Here is a 21334-nt window from a genome sequence, read left to right as displayed (position 1 = left end):
AAAACTTCAGAAATACACTACTGAGCATAATTGTGAAGTGAAAAATACCCTTTCTAAATGATACATGTAGTCTACTGGATCCCAAAGAGGCTGTGGAGGTGGATCTAGCAACTTCATGAGTTGTGGAGGAAACTTTGGCCATGGTGCAAACTTTGGTGGAAGAGGCTATGGTGGAGGCAGCGGCAGAGGTAGTTATGGAAGTGGTGCTAGATATAACGGATTTGGAGGTGATGATGGCAACTATGGCACTGGTCCTAGTTATAGTAGTAGGGGAGGCTATGGTGGTGGTAGACCAGGATATGGAAACCAAGGTAGTGGTGGATAAGGTCGTGGTGGATATGATGGTTACAAGAAATTAGGGGAATTTTATTGGCAACTAAGGTGGTGGTGGGAACTATGGTTTTGGAAATTACAGTAGACAATAGCAGTCAAACTATGGACCCATGAAGAGGGGCAGTTTTGGTGGAAAACGCTCAAGTAACTCCTATGGTGGTAGCTATGGATCTGGTGGTGGAAGTGGATATGGTGGATATGGTAGAAGGTTCTAAAAACTCAGCAGAAAAAACCTACAGTTCATAGTTCTTAGCAGGAGAGTGAGGAGTTGTCAGCAAAGCTGCATATTACTTTGAGACAGTGGTCCCAAATGCATTAGAGGTACTGTAAAATTATGCCACAGAAAAAAAGATCACCCATAATCAGAAAAGTTACCCCAGCTTAAACAGAAAACCCTTCTTGTTCAGGACTGTCACAGCCAGTTTGCAAACAGTGCAGCTATTTGATGCAGTTTCCTATGCAGTGTCAATTAGATGTACATTCCTGACGTCTTTTATGTTGTAGCTTTGTCTTTTTCATTAGATCAGGTATATTGCCCTGTAAACTGTGGTAGCGGTACCAGAAATAAAAAGCTATGGAATTTTTAAATTTAAAAAAGCATGCTATTGCAAAAGATGTTTATAAGTTAAAAGGAGATAGTTTGTCCTAAATGTGCCTACCCCCTAACTTAAAAAAAACTACTAACTATATTAATAGAAATGGAAATAACTATAAAAACATGGCCATCTGTAACTGCAGCTGATGCACAGAAAACTTACTTATACAATTGTTATGGTCCTTGAGGCCTCTGGAATTTTTTAGATGGTAATTATAATTTAAAGCATTGTGTTCTTACAACTTTTTGGAGCTGATTAAGCCTTAAGGTTAGTTTTCAATTGCACAACTATCAGAAATCAAATAATAGTACATGAGTGTTTTCAATGGGAAATGGGCCATAGTCAATAGAAAGCAATCTCATGGTCAGATTATGGAAACTGAAAAGATGTATGGTGTGCCCTCAAACTGTAAGTGATTGTTATACAAAATGCAAAATATAGAAAAGTGAGGTAGGTGACAAAACCTGGATTGTAATAGATGGTAGGTTAGAAATGTTTTTCTTAATAAAAGCCCATAGGAGCTAATTGTCTCCTATTTATCTTTCACTTTAGAAAAAAAATTTTGGTCTAGACTTGCACCCAAGGTTATGGTCCTTCCCCAGCCCCAACGGTCCATCCTTCAGCAAGACAAATGCTCACACTGACACTCCTTAGGAGTAAGACTTCGCAGCACCATGGGACCGACCATGTTATTCACCAAAAGGCTGGTCATCAATGCATCCTCTGGAATGACTTGGGACCGAAAGAGGGACATGTAGACAAAAAGGAGCCACATATTAACCTGACAAGCTTAAGGGAGGCCTATGTTGGCAGCCTAACAAACTCAAAAGACCTAAACACATAGAATGACCTAGAAGAGGTTTTTAAAAAAGCAGTTTATGGTGAACAGTCATGTCCCTAGGCTAGGCTCTCCCCTGACTGAAGTCAGTCTTCAAAGAGACAAATTCCTGTCATTGTTACTATCATGTTAATGGACTGTTAACTATCCTGTACCCACCCACATAAAAGAAGTATCATTTTTTAAATCCAGTTCTAAAGGTTTCCCCACTTTGCTTTCTTCTGCCACCCTAATTCATCACCAATGGATTATAGGCAACACCCATATACCCCTTCTTTTGACTATAGTGTATAAAATAAGGTGCAACACTGCCATTTTCCAGAGCATGTCCTCACTCCACTGAGGTTTTGCTTCCCAGCAATTGTCACCAGTTTGGCTCAAATAACCTCATTAAGAATTCTGACAAGTTTGGATGTTTCTTATTTTGACACCTCAGAATGGGAGGCAGATCACCATAACAACCTGCACTGCAGTGGAGTTAGAGTAGTGCTCACATGGGCCCTAATACATTGTTGGACTTGAGTATTGGTTTCTTTATTATGCAAGTGACTGTGTACAACAAGGCCAAAGTCCCTGCCCTACACTGAGGTCCCATCTGCCCAAAAGATTAAATTAAGTCTTTGCAAGGACTGCATCACTGACCCTCTTAATGTAACCAGGCCCAGGCTCAGTGTGCCTGAAAGAATCACTGGCTTGTTAAATGAGTAAGTAACTAGCTCTGATAAAGGCACTCAAGAGTTAAAAATTTTAACCTCAGCTGATAGGCTTACGTGATTAATGCATGTGGAAAGCCATTATTCCAGAACTGGAATGGGTGACTCCTGGAGGTCTAAGCAACTGAACGTTTGCGCCCCAGGGGGCTAGGTTTGTAAGTGGGTGGAAATGGTATCACGGCTACACTACAACCCTTACTCAATTAACCTTTTCCCCAAACCTCTTACCCACCCTTTCTTCTCCTTATAAAAAGATAGGCTTGAGATGAAATGTTAAGACAGTTTTTGAAGGTACACCCTCTTCTCAGATCACAGGCCATAAAGCACCCAATAAAGATTCTACTCGTCTTTGCTTATTGGTTCAGGTGAGTGACGGCAGCCAAATGCCGGCTTTCCCATTTTCATCTCCATGACATGACTGCAGCTAGCCATGTGTAATGAATGGTATTTACATAGAATAATTATGCTAATGGATAAAATGAAAAGCAGCTGTTTCAAAATTCAATAGTTTCTAGACCTGCCATTTAAATTATGCCTGTTCTAAGCATTCCTGGAACTTTTCTTTCAAATATGTAAATTTTACAGAAAGCCTTGAGTCACCTCTATCAAAACTAAGCAATAAAAGGAAAAAAAATGTTTTATTAAAAGGAAAATACTAAACCTGACGTTAGTTGATTGGTGTCCCCCCCTTCAATTACAGGTCTGCAATTCCTTATCAGCAATTTTGAGACTAAAAAAAGTCTGAAAAATCTAGTTTTTCCTGTTTTGTGACAAAAACTGACCTATAGCCACACAGCTTACCTCAGTTACTAATACCTGATTTACTGCTCCAGAAATGATTTGACTATGGGGTGCTGTCCCAGGCCCCATTGAGGGTATTATGAAATTTATTTTTAAAACAAGGAAGATTTTGAACTTTAAAACTCTCAAGAGTTTCTGATATAGTATACTTATAAGAGAATAAACCAAGAAAAAAGCAATTGTGTTGTGTACTACTGCCATCTGCTGACATCAGTTCAGAACTACAAATATGTAAATATGTAAAGATTTTAACCTTGCTTATGAGGGCTTAAAACGCCATACCCATGACTTCAAAATATCTGAGATTCTATTTTCGAAAGCAATTGCTATGAAAAAAAAATCCTCAATGGCTAAGTTTTTAAAAAATATCAAAAATATATCAGACCATGTATGTTCCATCCACATAGCATAACCTAGAAGTTGAATTACTCACCTCAACTTGATGTAGTTAATTATCTTTAATCCCTTCGGGTGCTATTTTTAACTACTCTTATCTTGGGTTGATCCAAAAGCGAGAGATGAGGACTGATGCCATCAAAGAAGCTTTAAAATAACCAGAAATTGCTCCAATGATCATTTTTAATAAAGCTGAAACACCAAAGTCAGCAAGATTACAGCAATCTAATGTTTTATATCATCACAGATGGTAGTAATCCATGAACCTACTCTAGCCCACAATAGCCTTTTAGGGTGTCTGAGTGTTCACAATCTTCCCTTTTGTAAACTATCATGAATATATTTTTTGTATGTTCAAACAACGGTGTACATCTTGTTTACTGCCCATAACTATATGCTTTAGAACAGAATGTCTGTTTAAATATGTAACAAAAATTGTTAAGTTTTGGTTTAATAAATTTGCAAGAGTTTACTTCTTAGAAGCTATCTGAATATCACTTGTAAAGTATTAAGACTGCTTTAGAAAGATATTCCCCCTCTCCAGGAAAACATACTTCTAAATAAATCATAAGGATTCAACATAAATCTTTAAAATATTCTACTAAGTCTCTAAGTACAATACCAACCACGCTTAATTTGAAGCTTGAGAATCAGAAATCAAGGCAATGCCTTCATTTCACAGATAAAGAAATTGAAGCCCTGACAAAATAAAGCACCTAGTTTAATGCTCTAGAAAGAGCTAACTGGTCTTTTCACTGCACTATAACAGAAGATCTGCTGTTAGGATTTATACCTGTCCTCACTCAGTGTGATCTCCCATGGTGTACTCAGTGTGTAGCCCTCTCTTTGATTCTGTTCTTAAAGATTAAATCTTAGCTTCTCTTTGGTTCGTTTTTCTCAAAAGGCCTATATTCGTGAATTTGTTTAAACTGCCCAGATTTCAGAAACAACATTCTCAGATCCAGTTTGTTACAAGGCAGGGGACCACAGTGACTAATTTGGAGCATCCCTCCTATATCTAGCTTCTAAGTAAAGAAAAAAAGCATGAGGCGGCACCACTTTAGGTGTTTATACTCTTAGACGCAGACTGATGCAGTTAGGCTGTTATGAACACCAACTTCTAAATTCATAACATTTTGTTAGTAGTATCATTTTCTAGTATGATATACCCAGGAACAAAAAAGTACTTAATGTTGGAAAACACATTAGGAATAGTCTATTTCTAAGAAAACATAAAAATGGAATAGGTGAAATTCAAAGAACTAGTCTAAATATGACTAGGGGGTAAAACCCAAAAATACTGTAATTTAGTTAGAGAAATTTATTCTTTAAAAATATTTTTCACGTACACTTTCATGACTTTTGTTTGAGGGGAACAAGAAAATTATCCTACAGTGAATGTTAACGTAGAACATAAGTGACATTAGGTATAACAATACATTTTGGAAATAACTGGCAAAATAAAGTATAAATTTTTATAGTGATTTAAGACTGCAAGTTATTTAGGATCAGATTAAATAGACCCACATTAGAGTAGTAGCACAAACCAAAATTTTGTAATTTTATGACTTCATAACTATCATACTTAATACTATGCATAAACAAGTTACACCTCATTACCAAATTATAAATGGCCAGGACAAGGAAATTCCATGAGAAAAAGTGACCAAAGTTTGAGTGGACAATACAATATACATCCTCTTCCTATACGAATATGTTTTAACACACTGGTAACACTTTGTGTAATAAAAAAAACCATAGCTACTATTTAAACAAAATGTATTATTCTTGGTATCCTCCCCAAGGAAAACTTCTTGTCTAGGAAAATCCATTAATATATTACCTAATACAGTCAAAAGCCAAAAAATGTGTTAATGAAGATTCAATTTGCATGCAAAATTCACTTTTCTCCATAGGTATAAAAACTTTTTCATCAGTTCACTTTAAGTGGCAAATCTTCAGAACAGAAAAATAGAGCATCTCCAATAGACATCTAAAGGCAATAGAGTTATATTTACAAGATGCTATAATCTGAAATCACTACGAAGCAAAAAGAAACTGCAATCTTTTGCTCAGCAGTCAGCTATGACTGCACACAGTAGGAAGATCCAGAAACCATTAAAATGTATTCTAGGTGAGAGATGCTTCACAGAACAAACAATTCTCTTTAAGTAGTAATTTTTTTCTTTCCACCTGAGAGCCAAGTTACTCAATCCTTGGGCTGTAATCAACACAAACACAGGAACTCCAAATCTTCAATCATGGCAAGGTCAAAATTATGTAGACATTTCTGTTTAGAAAAGCTAAAGTGTACAATAAAGGAAAATGTAAATAGCAAGACAAGGTGCTTAATATAGTAGGAGAACAGTAGATATGTGTGGTATTTGGTAAAATACACATTAAGTGACATTTGGGAAAAAGTTTATTGCTCTGATGGACTACAGCACCACTTTCAAGAGGAAAAGACAGGGATCAACCACCCTCCTATCAATAAGATTCATTTACAGGGAAAGTTCTTAAGGAAGTAGTTCTGGGGAAAGGTAGGTATGAAGAAACCTGTATTATATATTTTAAATATACTACCCACTTTTCTTCATTAAATAGACAATGAGCAATCTATTGTAGTAAAGTATTATCAGATTTGTTACTGTATGATTATCAAATGAACAATATAAAATTAAAGGAGAAAAACACTATTCAAACTTACAAAAGAAGTTAGAACATTTAAAGTAATTTTTATGCCAAAAATATTTTTGGTATTATTGCTTAAATATATAGTGATTACACTTGTGAAATTTTCCAAAGCATGACTAAGAAAATTCCTTCTGAATGCTTACATTTATCCTGAAGAAGAGAGCAGTATCTAAGAGATGTGCAACACAGCCTACCCACTGTGGGAAAGAACCCAACTGCCCCACCCCTGGCAATTTCAGAAAAGTAATGTCACTGTGGTGACTGAGGAACTGGAAACAAGAAAACATGACTACCCACATGCCATATGAAACCGGCCAAAGGGTTTCTTTATGACAGTCTGTAGCTAGCACTAAAAGAAAAGGCCTGAAAGGATAAATACACTGCTAGGCAGAAGCACATTTTTAATGCAATCTTCTATAAGAAGTAATTAAAATTTAAAAGCCAAAAAATCTAACAACAAAGGTGATTTCCTTTGAGTTAAACTTCATTTGCCAAAAATCTGAAACATCAGAATCCCTACACTAGTAATCTTCATGGTAACACATGATACTATCTTTTAAAACTAGCCTTTCTAATTTCAGGAGTGGCATTTCTAAAAATAATTTTATCCAATGTACACATCAACCATATTTGAGGGCAGGCGCAAGAATTCTAATAATATTGGGAAAGTTATTGAGCACCAGACAGGCATTGTAATATGATCTATATCCTTCAAAGTGTGTGTGTGTGTGTGTAGTGCAGGGTAAGGAGGAGTGGATCAAGCTTCTGTAAAAGGAGATTTTGGATACTTAACAGTTGGCATAAAAAAGAAAACAGAATTTTATACTTTCATCATATGTTTTTACAAAAAAAGTCTTCATGATCATGTTTTCAATATCATTCTTCATACACACATACATATACACACACATATATACATATACATTTAAATAACTGATTGGAGTGATGCAGAAAGCCACAAATAAGAAAAGGACATAAAGTTTTAATAAGGAGAACAAAAGTTGTTTTCACCAGTATAGATTCACATTACAGTACACCAATATTGACAGCATTCTCTCGTCTATTTTTGGTACAGAAGATGGCCGGCCTCAGATATCTTGATCTCTCTCTCTCTCTCTCTCTCTCTCTCTCTCTCTCTCTCTCTCACTCTCTCCCCCCCATAACCTTGTAAGGCTTCAGTAACTAAAACATAAAACAAAACAAACAAAACTCCCCCCCCAAAAACAAAACAAAAAACCCCAGCCTATTAGTTTATAGTTTATTTTAAAAATTCTGAAAGACACTGCAAGTTCTAAACTTTTAGTAGTGCTATCCATACACAACCATGTGGTCAAAAACCCAGTAAAAGGGCCCCCTTTCAAGGAAGCGTTGCAACAGTAGAATTGTGCAATATGTATGTTTCTTACTACAAGAAAAAAATTATACATGGCACATTCTCATTCATATTTTGTAATGTAAAAAGTTACAAACATATCTAATCAAATAAATAATAAAAAAATTTGAATGTATTTGTTAAGTATCCTAAAACCACTACATAGAATAATGGCAACTTTCACTCACAGATTATTTACATGGTAATACCCAGTGTGGGTACACTGCTACAAAACTTAAAACAGAAGAAGTAAACTTGAAATGTTTTCCATAATGAAGATCTAGCAGCATAACTATCTAATGCTGTTTTATCCCGACTGCTTCTGAAACGTTCCTTTTTTAGTCTGTGTCTTCATCCAGTTCATAATAGTCTTTATCATAAATGTCTTTTACTAAAAGAACCCGTACGAGCATATTTTCCAAGGTGTTTCGGTCCAATGAAGTAGATGTGTACCAGACAGGGCTATCTGTGGAACTAGAGCATTCTGGTTGCAAATAAAAAACATCCATTCTCTGATTAAGATTCTGTGGACTTTGGGAGAAAGGAGAAAGTCAATTTTACAGTATATATACAAAATATGCCACAACTTTCTGTTCTTATTTCAGGAATTCTTCTATGACTACTAACCACATTATGTGGTCAGATCATATGCACCTCATTACCTACATTAAATATTCTATCATTCAGATATTTTGAAAGTTAATTTCTCTGAGAAAAGATTATTTTCCCATCATAATTTAAATTATGTTTTTCACCAAATCCAAGACACCATTATTTGAAATAATTAAAATATTACTTTGATACTTCCACTAAAGTTAAACACTGAGAACAATAATTTTAAGATACATCAATTATAATATGCATCCCAGTTTCAGAGATGATAAAATATGAAGTGTCTTAGAACTGATGAAATATGGTAGCATATAAAATAAAAATACTTAACAACACTATACAACAAAGCTTAATTTTTAAAATACTAACAAGATAGTACTGAGATAGGAATTTCTACCAAACAGTTACTACCTCTGGGAGATCCTGATTCTGTTGCAGCCAAATAGGGCCACCCCAAAACCATCATCAGAAATATTACCATCATCCTATAGGTGACATGACCATTTTTATGGGTTCTTGAGAGCTAACTTGGGGATCTAACAAAAATTTATAAAACGGACTGTTAAGAAAATACATTGAGTTCATGCTAACTTTTTGAAAAGTAAAGAGTGCATATTTAAAATAATGGACAAGTATAAAATAATTTATGGTCTCTAAATATTTCACTTAAAAATTTTTTAAGTGTCTTTTGGTATCAGATTGGGGAAAAAAAGCAGTGATATTAGCTGAAAAGTACAGTGCTTTCAGAATGCTCTGATCTTTCAGACCTTCTTAAAGGGCAATTTTTTCTTAAATGTAAGTACTTAAATATCCTCTGCAGTTATCTATCCCACCTTTTTAACTTACCTTTTCTCCATGGCATAACAATTATAACCTGTCACTTGTTTGCGCAAAGTTTTATGGTCACAGTCATAACTGTTCTTTATATATAATAGTATATGGCTGCTTTCAGGCTATAAAAGCAGAATTCAGAAACTTTATAACCAAAAAAAGCCTAATATATTTACTACATGACCCTTTACCAAAGAAGATTTGTGCCCCTGTTTTACAGTCATTAGAAGTGCTATACTTAAAAAGATGACAATAGTAACAAATTCATTAGGAGAGTGATTTCTTAACATCAAGTATGAAGTATAAGCTGGCATTTTATAATAATGGGACTAAAAATGTTCTAATTAAATAGACTCAGATATAAGTGAGAAAAGAAATCTAAAGAAAGATCAGTGAAAAATGTCACCTCTTGGTAATATTAATTCAAGGCAACTAACTTATACAGTTTTAAAAATTAAATATGATTAACACATACCTTTTAGACAAGTAGCATTCAAACATTTTCACAGGACATCTAGAAGGATTGGCTGTATTTTCAATTTGTTCAAATACTGGTTCATCATCCTCATGTTTCCTTTTTCCAGTAGTAATTTTATCTTAAAAAATAAAAATCGCATAAACTTCCTAAGCCCAATCTTGAAGACAGACAGTACTATTCACTCTATTCAGTCCTAGTGTTATACCAAAGAATGGTACTAGGTACCCTTCAGAGACCTAAGTATGGCTTCTGGTAATGAATAAATTTTAAACAAAATTAACTAAGATGTTTTAATGAGACATAGGATGTCTTATTTTATGAAAATGACAGTACTCAGGTTCTTATCAAGTGGCCTAGGTAGTCTTTAGTAAGGCAAGGTTTGGCTATCTCTGCCATAGACAATCCCCAAATAAAAATCTGTTATACTACCTTCATTATCTGTTCCACATAAAGAAGACACTTGGTATCGAAGACATGCTTTGTTTTCCATTGTTAAAGGATTTTTTTTCCAATGCCTAAACACAGTGCCAAAGGAAAGTCTTAAGTGTTGTTCCACTGTTTTCAGGCCAAAATACTTAGTGTTAAAGTAGAACAAGGTGTTCAGAAGGGCTACTGGAGAGTGTGAGCCTAGTTGTTTTATCCTCCAGAGATAATCTTCTTCAACTCGAGAAAATATTGACCCTTAAACAGAGAAGTATTTTTTAAAAATTATAAAAAAGAAAACAGTTTTCATTTACTACCTAGAAATAGACAGAGTTAAGAAGCAATCTATCACCATCTTCTACTCACACCAAGTCAACTGAAATGAAGTTCAGAATTACTTATGCAGCTCATTAGCAATACAGAGGCTAGGGAACACAAAAAGACTATGGAGAACTAGCATCTCTGCTATAAGGGACTGGATGTTTGCTTCTGTTCCACAGGATAAGCAGATAATGGTCAGAAAGAAATTTAAATCTGTAGAATACCTGAAAAGAACAGGTGATTTTCATTTACAAAAATCTTTACTTAACACATCTAAAACAGAGGTTTAACCTTAGATAAATTTACATCAGATTCTCCACTAAAGGCTGAAGAAGTAAACATCCAGTTTCTTACTACAGACAAAGGTCATATTCATTACAAAGCTCTTCATAAACACTAGTTATCTCTGACATTAATTTCTAATTCCACAAAAGATCAATCATTGAGTTCACACATAAGTAGTCTAAAATATACGCAAATTTAAATCATTTCCTAATTATTTTTAATGTACATTCCGTACAAATAAAAGTCCCCAGTAGCAAGTTAACAACAGCTTTATTTTAAAAGAGCATTACCATCTGGAAGTATGCTTGGTTGCCAACTTCGAAGGATTTTATTCAATTCTTGCTCAAATGTCTGGTATCCTGGATCGATAAATATGTTGTCTTTTCGGTTACTACTACACAAGTACTACAAAAAAAGAAAAAATTTTTCTTGAAGGAAAACCAGCTAATTATAAATAGTGAATATGTTACTTATAGTCTATATTACTTAAGGAAAAAATAAAGATTACATCTAACAAAAACAAGCACACTTATAAAACATGAGAGATTACTGGCTTTCACTACATTTCTACAAATCATAAAGAATCAAAGTTACCAATTACTCTGTTGCTTAAGACACACAAAACTGACATACATACCCAAGAATCCAGAATGTTAAGAACTGGATGAAAACCTATGGTCTATCAGATAAGAAACAGAATTTCTGGCTCTAGTTCATTACTGAAGGAAATGGAGGGAAAAAATTAAATTTGACAGTAATTAAATTATCAATAATTAAAGAAAAATTCCAAATGGTGAGGGCAGGAAATGGAGGGAAAAAATTAAATTTGACAGTAATTAAATTATCAATAATTAAAGAAAAATTCCAAATGGTGAGGGCAGTCTGAAATGTTACTCTGCAGGTGTGTGACCTCCTCCAGCATCAACTCTGTTAGGCTAATTAATGTTTTTCTCTTGACTGCCTCTCTAGACTTCACTCTCCTGTGAGTCAGAACAACTTCATCAATCTTGTAATTTACTGTGACACACCTTAACAGTCAAGGTGTTAAAAGATGATTTAAACATGACAGTTCACAAAGTCCATCTCCAATGGGATTTAACAATGAAATAATGTCAAAATAAAATATGTGTTGTTACATATTAACAACAGCACAAAGAATGGGAGGCGAGAATAGGACTACAGTGGTATCAGGTTCCTACATTCCACATTAAGTTGTACTGTAATTTGAAGGTAAATATAACTAAAGATGCATATTATAAATACTAGGATACCACTAAAAACAAATTTTAAGAGACATAAATAATAAACCAATAGTGGAGACAAAGATGGAATTAAAAAAACACAAAAGAAAGCAGAAAAAGACAAAAAACAAACAAAGAACAGGTATAACAAATACAAAACAACTAGCAGGAGGACAGATTTTAATCCAATGATAGCAGTATTTACATTAAATGTAAAAGGTCTAAACTAGGGTCAGCAAACTAAAGTTCTTGAGGCAAATCTGGCCCACTGTCTATTTTTGTAAAATAAAGTTTCCTCGAAAGACAGGCACATAGCATTTGTATATTGCCCAAGGCTATTTTCATACTTCCATGGCAGAGCTGAATAATTTGCATGACAGATTACATGTGGTTTGCAAAGCCTAAAACATTCACTATCTAGTCTTTATTTTTAAAAAGTCTTTTACTTTTACTAAAGTCTTTACTATCTGGTCTTTTACTTTGTTGGTCTAAACACACCAAGACAAATACTGTCAGATTGGATTAAAGGGGAAAAAAGCAAGACCCCAAAATATGCTGCCTGTAAGACACCTACTGTAAATATGGGGAGACCCAGATAAGTAAAAACTAATAGATGAAAAAATATATACCATGTATACTAATCAAAAATAAGACTAGAGTACTATTATGCGAGTTGACCAATTATGACTCCTACCTGTCAGAAGAAATGTTAGCCAGCACAATTTCAAAATGGTAATACAAAAATTTCTAACATCTTTCACAAAGGATTAACAATTAGACCAATAACTGTCTGGCAATCAAAAATGATATTGATAACAAGCCAAAAGCCAAAAACTACTAAGCTCCCAACTCAGGTCTGAAAAGGCTTCTTTAGGTAGTCCATGGTAAATTCAAAGATCCGCTGCCCTATTGCTTCAATAATGACAATATTCTTCATTCGTCATTGTTGTATATGGAAAGCAATACTATATTATTATTGTTACTGTTAAGTCCCATTAAAGGCAGTCCCAATTTACAAACACTTCATCTATACACTCGACAAACACCTCATATGCTCCATCACTGGAGTCCTATGACCAATGGGAATCTGGTGAAAAAAAAACAAAACTAGAAAACTGTACTTGAACAACAATTAAAATAAAATTTAAATAAAAAAATGAAAAAAGAGAAAACAAAACAATGGATCCAGAAGCAAAGCAAAGACAAACTGTCAAGACAGCAGCACCTTCTGGAAAGAAGCCCGAGAGAAAACACCCTGACAGCACAGGCCTGTTGGATTGGCAGCAAGCTTATCAAAAATAACCTTTACAGAAAGTCTGCAATCACAGAATGTTTCAATTAATAAGCATCCTCTTTTCAAAATATAAATTCCTTGGTAAGTGTTCTGGTCTCACATTTTATTTGGAAATCCACTGATAATTTTAGAATCACTGTATACAGCATGCATTAAAAAATAAAATATGGTGTGATTCACGTTTTATTTTAAATTTTCTAGTGGCCGCATTAAAAAAAAAAAACAGGTTTAATTAAATATTTTGTTTAACCCAATATATCTAAAACGTGTAATTTCAACATAAATATAAAAATAAGATATTTTAAGTTTTTAAAAATTTACATCCTTATAAACCATATGGATTTCATACTCAGAGCATTTCATATTTTCAGAGTAGGTACATTTCAAGGGCCCATTTTCCAATGGATTAACACTGGTAGATAGCTATCTACTTAAGAAGAAATTCTGGTACTGTTCTTTTAGAAGTAGAATGAACATCCCATATAACGTAATTAATAGGCAGTTGGAAAAGCATGTATTTTGGAGAATATATTCAGAACTTTAAAATGTTTGGTTAGATATGTATTGTCAGAAAGAAGGAAAATATGTATTTTCAAAGAATGTTTTGAAAAGCTAGCTAAGCAAGAAACCTATTAACAATATACATAATAACATAAAATGTTGAGACTGTAAGGCACTCATAACTTGACTATTAAATATAGTTAGGAGATTCTACTTACATGTCTCTAAAATTGGTTGTCTTATCAAATGCTATCTGCATCAAGTTTCATGAAGAAGAATGTAAACTAACCCACCATTAATTTATGTTTCAATGAAAATATTCCAAGAAAAGCTTTTCATGTTTCACCCTGGATAAAAGACAAAGTCTACACAATTTATCAAGGAATACGAGCCTTTAGTGACATGACTCTTATTCACACTCCACCCATCCCCAGAGCCCTCCACTCTTCTAGTTCCAGCCATGCCAAGCCTCTCCATAGAAAATGGTGCCCTTTCTCTCTCTCAGAATGCCACTGTTCTTCCCTCATACTGTATGCCTAGTGAATTTCTATGTATTCTTCAAAACTAAATTTAAAGGTCTTCTCCACTGTTTTATTTTCTCTGATTACAGCCTCAGGTAGAATTGAGTAGTCACTCAATTGGTTCTGTGCCACTACACCATACCATGAGTATAGCACTGTTTAAATATTATATATTTGTGTATTTTAAACCCTTGCATGGAGTATATTACAATGACTTAACTCAAAGTGCTTACCAGATTAAATTCAGATGTCTAACCTGTATAACCTCAGGCAAGTTTCGTCTACTTCCTTATCAAAAAATGGTAACAGTACAGTTAAGAGGATTAAATGACATGCCAAGTACTTAGCACAGTACATGGAAAACAATAAATACTCAAAAAAAAAAGTCATCTCCCAAGTCTACTCCAATATTCAGTGGTCAGTATAAAGTAGTACTCTTTTTTCCCCTGAATAAACCAATGAACATAGTAATCTAGCAAAACTCTAAATTCACCACATCATTGCTGGGAAACATAAAGCAAATTCTTAAGGCCCTTCTCTGGATCAAAGAAACATTATATAAGTTTTTTTAAATGTTATAATTATTTTAATATAAGTTAATTATCAGGGAACTATCTAATTACACAAAACTCTAATGAGCCACATGACTTTATGTATTTTTAAAATTTAGTAAATGGAGTTAATACTGCCTTTTAAAAATACTTCCTCCAGATAAAAGATTTAGTGCACTAAATACTGTAAAAAATCTTGGAAAAACTTTTGGGAAAGTGACAAAAAACAATCTGAAAAGGATGAACCACCCCCAACAGGCAAAGCAACAATTCACATAAAAGAAAATCCAAATACCAATAAACATAAAAAGAGCCACAAATCCTTTTGAAAGCAATCTAATAATATCTTTTCAAATAAAAAATATACTTTATCTTACGATCCAATAATACCCTTCCAGGAATCATATCTCACAGAAATAAAAGCATCACTTCTTTAGATAGTTATGTAGGATTTGGAAGAAAGGGGGAAGGAGGTGTACGCTGTTAATATAAAATAGCAGAAGTTGCCCTGGCTGGTGTGACTCAGTGGACTGAGTGCTGGCCTGTGAACCAAAGGGTCACCAGATCGATTCCCAGTCAGGACACATGCCTGGGTTGCACATTAGGTCCCCAGTGGGCAGCATGTGACAGGCAACCACACACTGATGTTTCTCTACCTCTCTCCCTCCCTTCCCCCTTCTCTAAAAATAAATAAATAAAATCTTTAATAAAATAAAATATAATAAAATAGCAGAAGTTTATGGAATGGTCATCATTGTTGAAAGGACTGAGTTCACACATGTAAAAGAGTATATGAAAACAAAATCATGATGACTGCAAGATTTTATATAATTCTTCTTCCTCAAACATTTCTGTATTTGTGAACATTTAATAACAACCATCATTCCTTATACAATCAAGGGAAAAAATAAGCTATTTGTTTATAAGGGATAAAAACATGCTATAAACTCCCCTTTACACAAGTATCAATTCAACATCCATCACTGTATTTATTTTTTCAACATACAACACAGAAGTGACTACCCACCCCTGAACACATGCACAAAACTCTATCCTTACTACTGAAGATACTCCTCTTTCTAGAAGGCCTATCTAGAGAAATCATACTTCAACATTATCTTATTTTTATTGCTACACGTGAAAAAAATAATAAATGCATTAAAATTAAGCACTCTTCCAAAAACAGCCTTTATTTCTGTATACATCCTTGAAGTAACATTGAATAGCAATGACTTCTGGAAAAAATATAATATATTTTAAAGATATTTCTTTTTTTTTAGATTTTATTTAGTTATTTTTGTTTTTAAGAGAGGATAAGGGAGGGACAAAGACAGGGAGAGAAACATCAATGTGTGGTTGCCTCTCACGCACCCCCTATTGGAAGACCTGGCCAGCAAGCCAGGCATGTGCCCTAGACTGGGAATCGAACCAGCAACTCTGTGGTTTGCAGGCCAGCACTCAATCTACTGAGTCACACACACCAGCGAGGGCTGGAAGGTATGTATACTTTAGATTGCTTACCTTTGCACTGAGTTTTCAGATTACTTTTAAAGCTGCTTATACATAGCATGCAGTCCTTAACAAAATTAAATCAAGTGTAAAGATATGTCCAATAATAAGAACAAATCATAAAACAATTTTTTCAGTTATGCTAAAAACACACAAAACATAAAATTTACCATATTAACCATTTTCAGAGTACATTTTAGTAGTAAAAAATTTTGAGAAGACATTTATCAGTGTATAAAGAATCAATTTTTTAAATATTGTATTTATTTATTTATTTTTAGAGAGAGGGGAAGGGAAGGAGAAAGAGTGGGAGAGAAACATCAATGTATGGTTGCCTCTCATGGGTCCCCTACAGGGGGCCTGGCCTGCAACCCAGGCATATGCCCTGACTGGGAATCGAACCAGTGACCCTTTGCTTCACAGGCCCGTGCTCAATCCACTGAGCATTAGCCTATGAACCAGAAAGTCCTATGATCATATCAAGAGATGCAGAAAAAGCATTTGATAAAAGCCAGCATCCATTTATGATAAAAACTCTCAGCAAAGTAGAAGTACAGGAACTATACCTCTATATAATAAAGGCCATATGAGACAAACCCACAGCAAACACACTCAACTGCACAGAAATTAAAAGCATTTCCCTTAAGGTCAGGAACAAGACAGGGATGGCCACTTTCACCTCTCTTTTTCAACATAGTGCTGGGAGTTCTAGCTACAGCTATCAGAGAAGAAGAAATAAAATGCATCCAAATTGGAAAGAAGTAAAACTGTCATTATTTGCAGATGACATGATACTGTATAAACAGAACCCCAAAGATTTCACCAAGAACAAACTAGAAATGATCACAGAATTCAGTGAAGTAGCAGGATAGAAAATAAATATTCAGAAATCTATTGCATTTTTATACATCAATAATGATCAGAAAAAGAAACTAAGAAAACAATCCCATTTACCATTGCTTCAAAAAAGTACCTTGGAATAAATTTAACCAAGGAGATAAAAGACCTGTGCTCAGAAAATTTTCTTTTATTCAGGACACTGAATAAAGAACTGAAAAAGATACAAATAACTGGAAGCATATATCAGGTTCATGGTTAGGAAGAATTCACATCATTAAAATGTTCATAGTACACAGAGCAATCTGTAGATTCAACGTAATTCCTAACAAGAGAATAAATGATATTTCATACAAAACTAAAATATTCCAAAAATGTATGTGGAACCACAAAAGACCCCAAATAGCCACAGCAATCTTGAGAAGGAAGAATAAAGCTGGAGGAAACATGCTACCTCACATGAAACCATACTACAAGGCCACAGCAATCAAAACAGCATGGTACTAGCATAACATATATATAGATCAATGGAACAGAATAGAGAGCCCAGAAATAAACTCATACCTTTTTGGTCAATTAATGTTCAAGAAAGGAGGCAAAAATATACAGTGAGGTAAAGCTAGTCTATTCAATAACTGGTGTTAAGAAAACTGGACAGATGCATGCAAAGAAATGAAATTAGATCACCTTCTTAAACCTACACAAGAATAAACTCAAAATGTTGAGAGTGGCAGTGAGATGGGATAAGAGAGAGCAATGTGGAAAAAGGACAACTGTAACTGAACAACTAAAAAAACTCAAAATGAATTAAAGACTTAAATGTAAGACTTGAAACCATAAAAATCCAACAAGAAAACATAGTAAAATGTCAGGTATTTATTGTAGCAATATTTTTTCTCATATGTCTCCTCCTACAAGGAAAACAAAAGTGACCAAAACAAACTAAAGTGTTTTTGCACAGCAAAGGATGACAGAAGCAAACTTGACTTTGGATGGTAAACACACAATATACAAATAATGTAATATAGAATTGTACACTTGAAATCCATACAATTTTATTATCCAATGTCACCCCAATAGTTTCAATGAAATTTAAAAAATAAATAAAAATAGTTACATTTTAAGTTGCTATTAAGTAACTTAATAACATCCTAATTAAAAAAATTTTTATTGATTCCAGAGAAAAGAGAAGGGATGGAAAAAGAGAGGGAGAGAAACACTGATGTAAGTGAGAAACATCAATTGGTTGTGCTCCAATTGATGGAGCTTTTGCACATGCTCCAACTGGGGACCAAACCTGCAACCAGACATGTGCCCTTACAAGAAACTGAACCCATGGCTTTTTTGGTTTGTGGGATGATGCCAAACCAAATAAGCCACACTGGCCAGGGCATATCCTAGATTTTTGCCTCTTAGCTTGCAAAGCCTAAATTATTTAATATTAAAAAAAGTTTGCAGATTTCTGAGATAGACTGTTCAAGAACCAAAAGAGAAGGCACAAATCACCAGTATGAGCAATGACAGAAGGGTGAAGAAAAAGAAAGTTTTATGAATAATGGTCGTTGATGACCAGTATAGAAACTAATAAAAATAATAAAATGCAGAGAAAATAAAGACTAGTAAGGGAATATTATCAATTTATGCAAAAAACTTTCCAACTTTGATAAAATACATATATTTCTCGAAAGATGAAATTGCCAAAATGGACTCAAGAAAAGCAGAAAACTACCCTAGCTGGTGTAGCTCAGTGGACTGAGCACGGGCCTACAAAGCAAAGGGTTGCAGGTTCAATTCCCAGTCAGGGCACATGCCTGGGTTGCAGACCTGGTCTCCACTGTGAGGCACATAGAGGCAAATACATAGAAAGAAAAAAAACCTATTTGAACAAATTTTTTCAGAAAATAGAAGAAAGGAAAACTGTTATTTTATGAGGCCGTTATCCCAATTCTAAAGCCAGGAAGACATCACAAGAAAACTATGTACTAATATCCTTCATGAACAGCTGTACAAATCAGCAACAGTAAAATGGTAAATCCAAACAGCAATGTGTACAAAGTATAAAGTATCAAGAAATGGACTATATCCCAGGAACTTAATGTTGATTCGCCATCTGAAAATAATTGATGCGCCATTATTAATAGGATAAGGGAGAAAAATCTTATCATTGTTTCAAAAGATATAAAAAAACAGTTCACAAAATTCAATAACTGGTTATGCTAAAAACTCAACAACAAAATAAAAAGTTAAGAAAAATCCTCAACCAACTAAGGCAGCTATTTTCAACCTCTTTCATCTCATGGCACATATAAACTTATTACTTAAATTCTGCAACACATCAAAAAATGTATTATTTGCAGAGCTGAAAAAAAATTGGTATAATTTTGACTGATTTACAATAATAATAATAACAGTAGTAGTAGTAGTAATAGTAGTAGTAATGTACCCTTTTCCCCCAAAAAGTGACTTTTTAAAAAAATCAGGTGCTTACTTGTACATAAGGATTTCTGGTACCGAGAATTAACCAATTAGACACAATTTTATTATGAAATGTGACCAATTAGATGCAACTCTATTATATGACCTATATATTTATGGTTCAAGACAGGGCATTCATACAAGATAGCTATTGTAGTTTTGGCTTCTGTCATTTTTTTTCTTTGACAATCTAAGGGAAAAGAGGTCAGTGCCCATGACTAAATAGGTACTCCTATTTAAAAAAAAATTTTGGCACATCAGTTGAAAATTTGCTGAACTAAGACATAGAAGAAAACCTCCTTGACCTGGTACCAGTAAGCTACCAAAAAACAAGACATCCTACTTAATGGATAAAAACTACCTCCCAAGGATCAGATATAAGGAAAGAGTTTCTGTTCTCACTACTTCCACTCACCTTTTTGTGAGACCAAAGTAGTTAATGTAAAAAAGCAAGAAAAAGAAATAAAAGACATGCAGAGTAGAAAGCGATAAAGTGTCCTTACTCATACATATGATTCTATATATAAAAAATTCAAAGAAAAAATCCACCTACTAGAACTAATAGTGAATTGGTACATACAGAATATATGAGATCTGGAGAAGTCCAGCCATTGTTAATATAACAAGAACGGTTTGTGCAACATCGATGTTACCTGGCAGCCAAGGAGAGGGGACGGAATGCACATGTGTGAACAATGACAACTTCACTGTAGTAGTCAATGGGGGTAGTAAGCACCATTGAGTTATTTGCGTGTATATTGTGTGCCTGCTGCATTCAAAATGAGCAAGTAGAGCAGCAAATCTGCATCAAATTTTGCAGAAGTTTGAACATTTCTCTGCAAAAACTACTGACATGATTCAGAAGGCTGTGGCTATGGGCAACTGGTGATTGGCAGCTTCATCACGACAATGCACCCACTCATGCATCACATCTCATGCAGTTTGAGAAACATCAAATCGCCCAGGTGATCAGCACCCATACACAGCCCAGATTTGGAGCCCTCTGACTTCTGGCTTTTCCCAAAACTAAAATCACCTTTGAAAGTGAAGATATTTCATACCACTGATGAGATTCAGGAAAACACACAGGGCACCTATGGTGACTGGGAGAACTGTGTGAGGTCACAAAGTGCCTACTCTGAAGGAGACTGAGGCATCATTGTCCTATGTAGAATGTTTCTTGTATCTTCTTCAATAAATCTCTCTATTTTTCATAGTACATGGATGGATACCTTCTAGACAGACCTCATAAGATGAATATACAAAAATCAATTGTATTCCTATATACAAATAATACCAGAGGAAATAATAGAGCAAAAACTTTTTAGCTAGTACAAAGAACTAAGTACACTAGAGATGGGAAGAGTACAGAACCCCATTCTGTTGGCTTTTATTACTCTGATTTAAAGTTATATTATGTCGATAGTAGTTTTTAAGCTTAATTACAAGTATAGGCCATTTTTAAATAAAACTTGACATGAAACCCTACAACATATCATCAAGTAGAGCTGGATTAAAACAACAGGAGTAAGAGCTTAAAACTCCATTTCTCTCATTCTAAGTCAACTTGGCAGAATTCTATTGCATTTTCAACACTTCTAAAATTTGTTGAACTAGTTTTCCAGTTAAGAGGGCAGACAGGTAAACTTGGTACACCCTCCCACAACCATATCAAAATTACAACCAAACTTCAGAACAACCATCATCAAGAA

The 21334-nt window shown here is 34.4% G+C and overlaps 1 protein-coding gene across 2 annotated transcripts in view; it reads right to left on the bottom strand.

Moving 5' to 3' along the window:
• Positions 1-7333: 7333 nt before the first annotated feature.
• Positions 7334-21334, bottom strand: part of ZMYM2 (zinc finger MYM-type containing 2) — a 114215-nt gene continuing 100214 nt past the window's right edge. For both annotated transcript variants that reach the window (XM_053672834.1, XM_053672835.1), the window contains 4 exons: positions 10984-11098; positions 10094-10345; positions 9662-9782; positions 7334-8274 (listed from right to left, as the gene is read on the bottom strand). In XM_053672834.1, the coding sequence (XP_053528809.1) occupies positions 8082-8274; positions 9662-9782; positions 10094-10345; positions 10984-11098 (681 nt within the window). In that variant the 3' untranslated portion in view covers positions 7334-8081. The remainder of the gene's footprint in view (positions 8275-9661; positions 9783-10093; positions 10346-10983; positions 11099-21334) is intronic.

Source organism: Artibeus jamaicensis, unplaced genomic scaffold (genome assembly GCF_021234435.1).
Source record: "Artibeus jamaicensis isolate MK-2021 breed Jamaican fruit bat unplaced genomic scaffold, CSHL_Jam_final contig_793, whole genome shotgun sequence".
Taxonomy (NCBI): Eukaryota; Metazoa; Chordata; class Mammalia; order Chiroptera; family Phyllostomidae; genus Artibeus; species Artibeus jamaicensis.
This window is presented reverse-complemented; position numbering and strand designations above follow the sequence as displayed.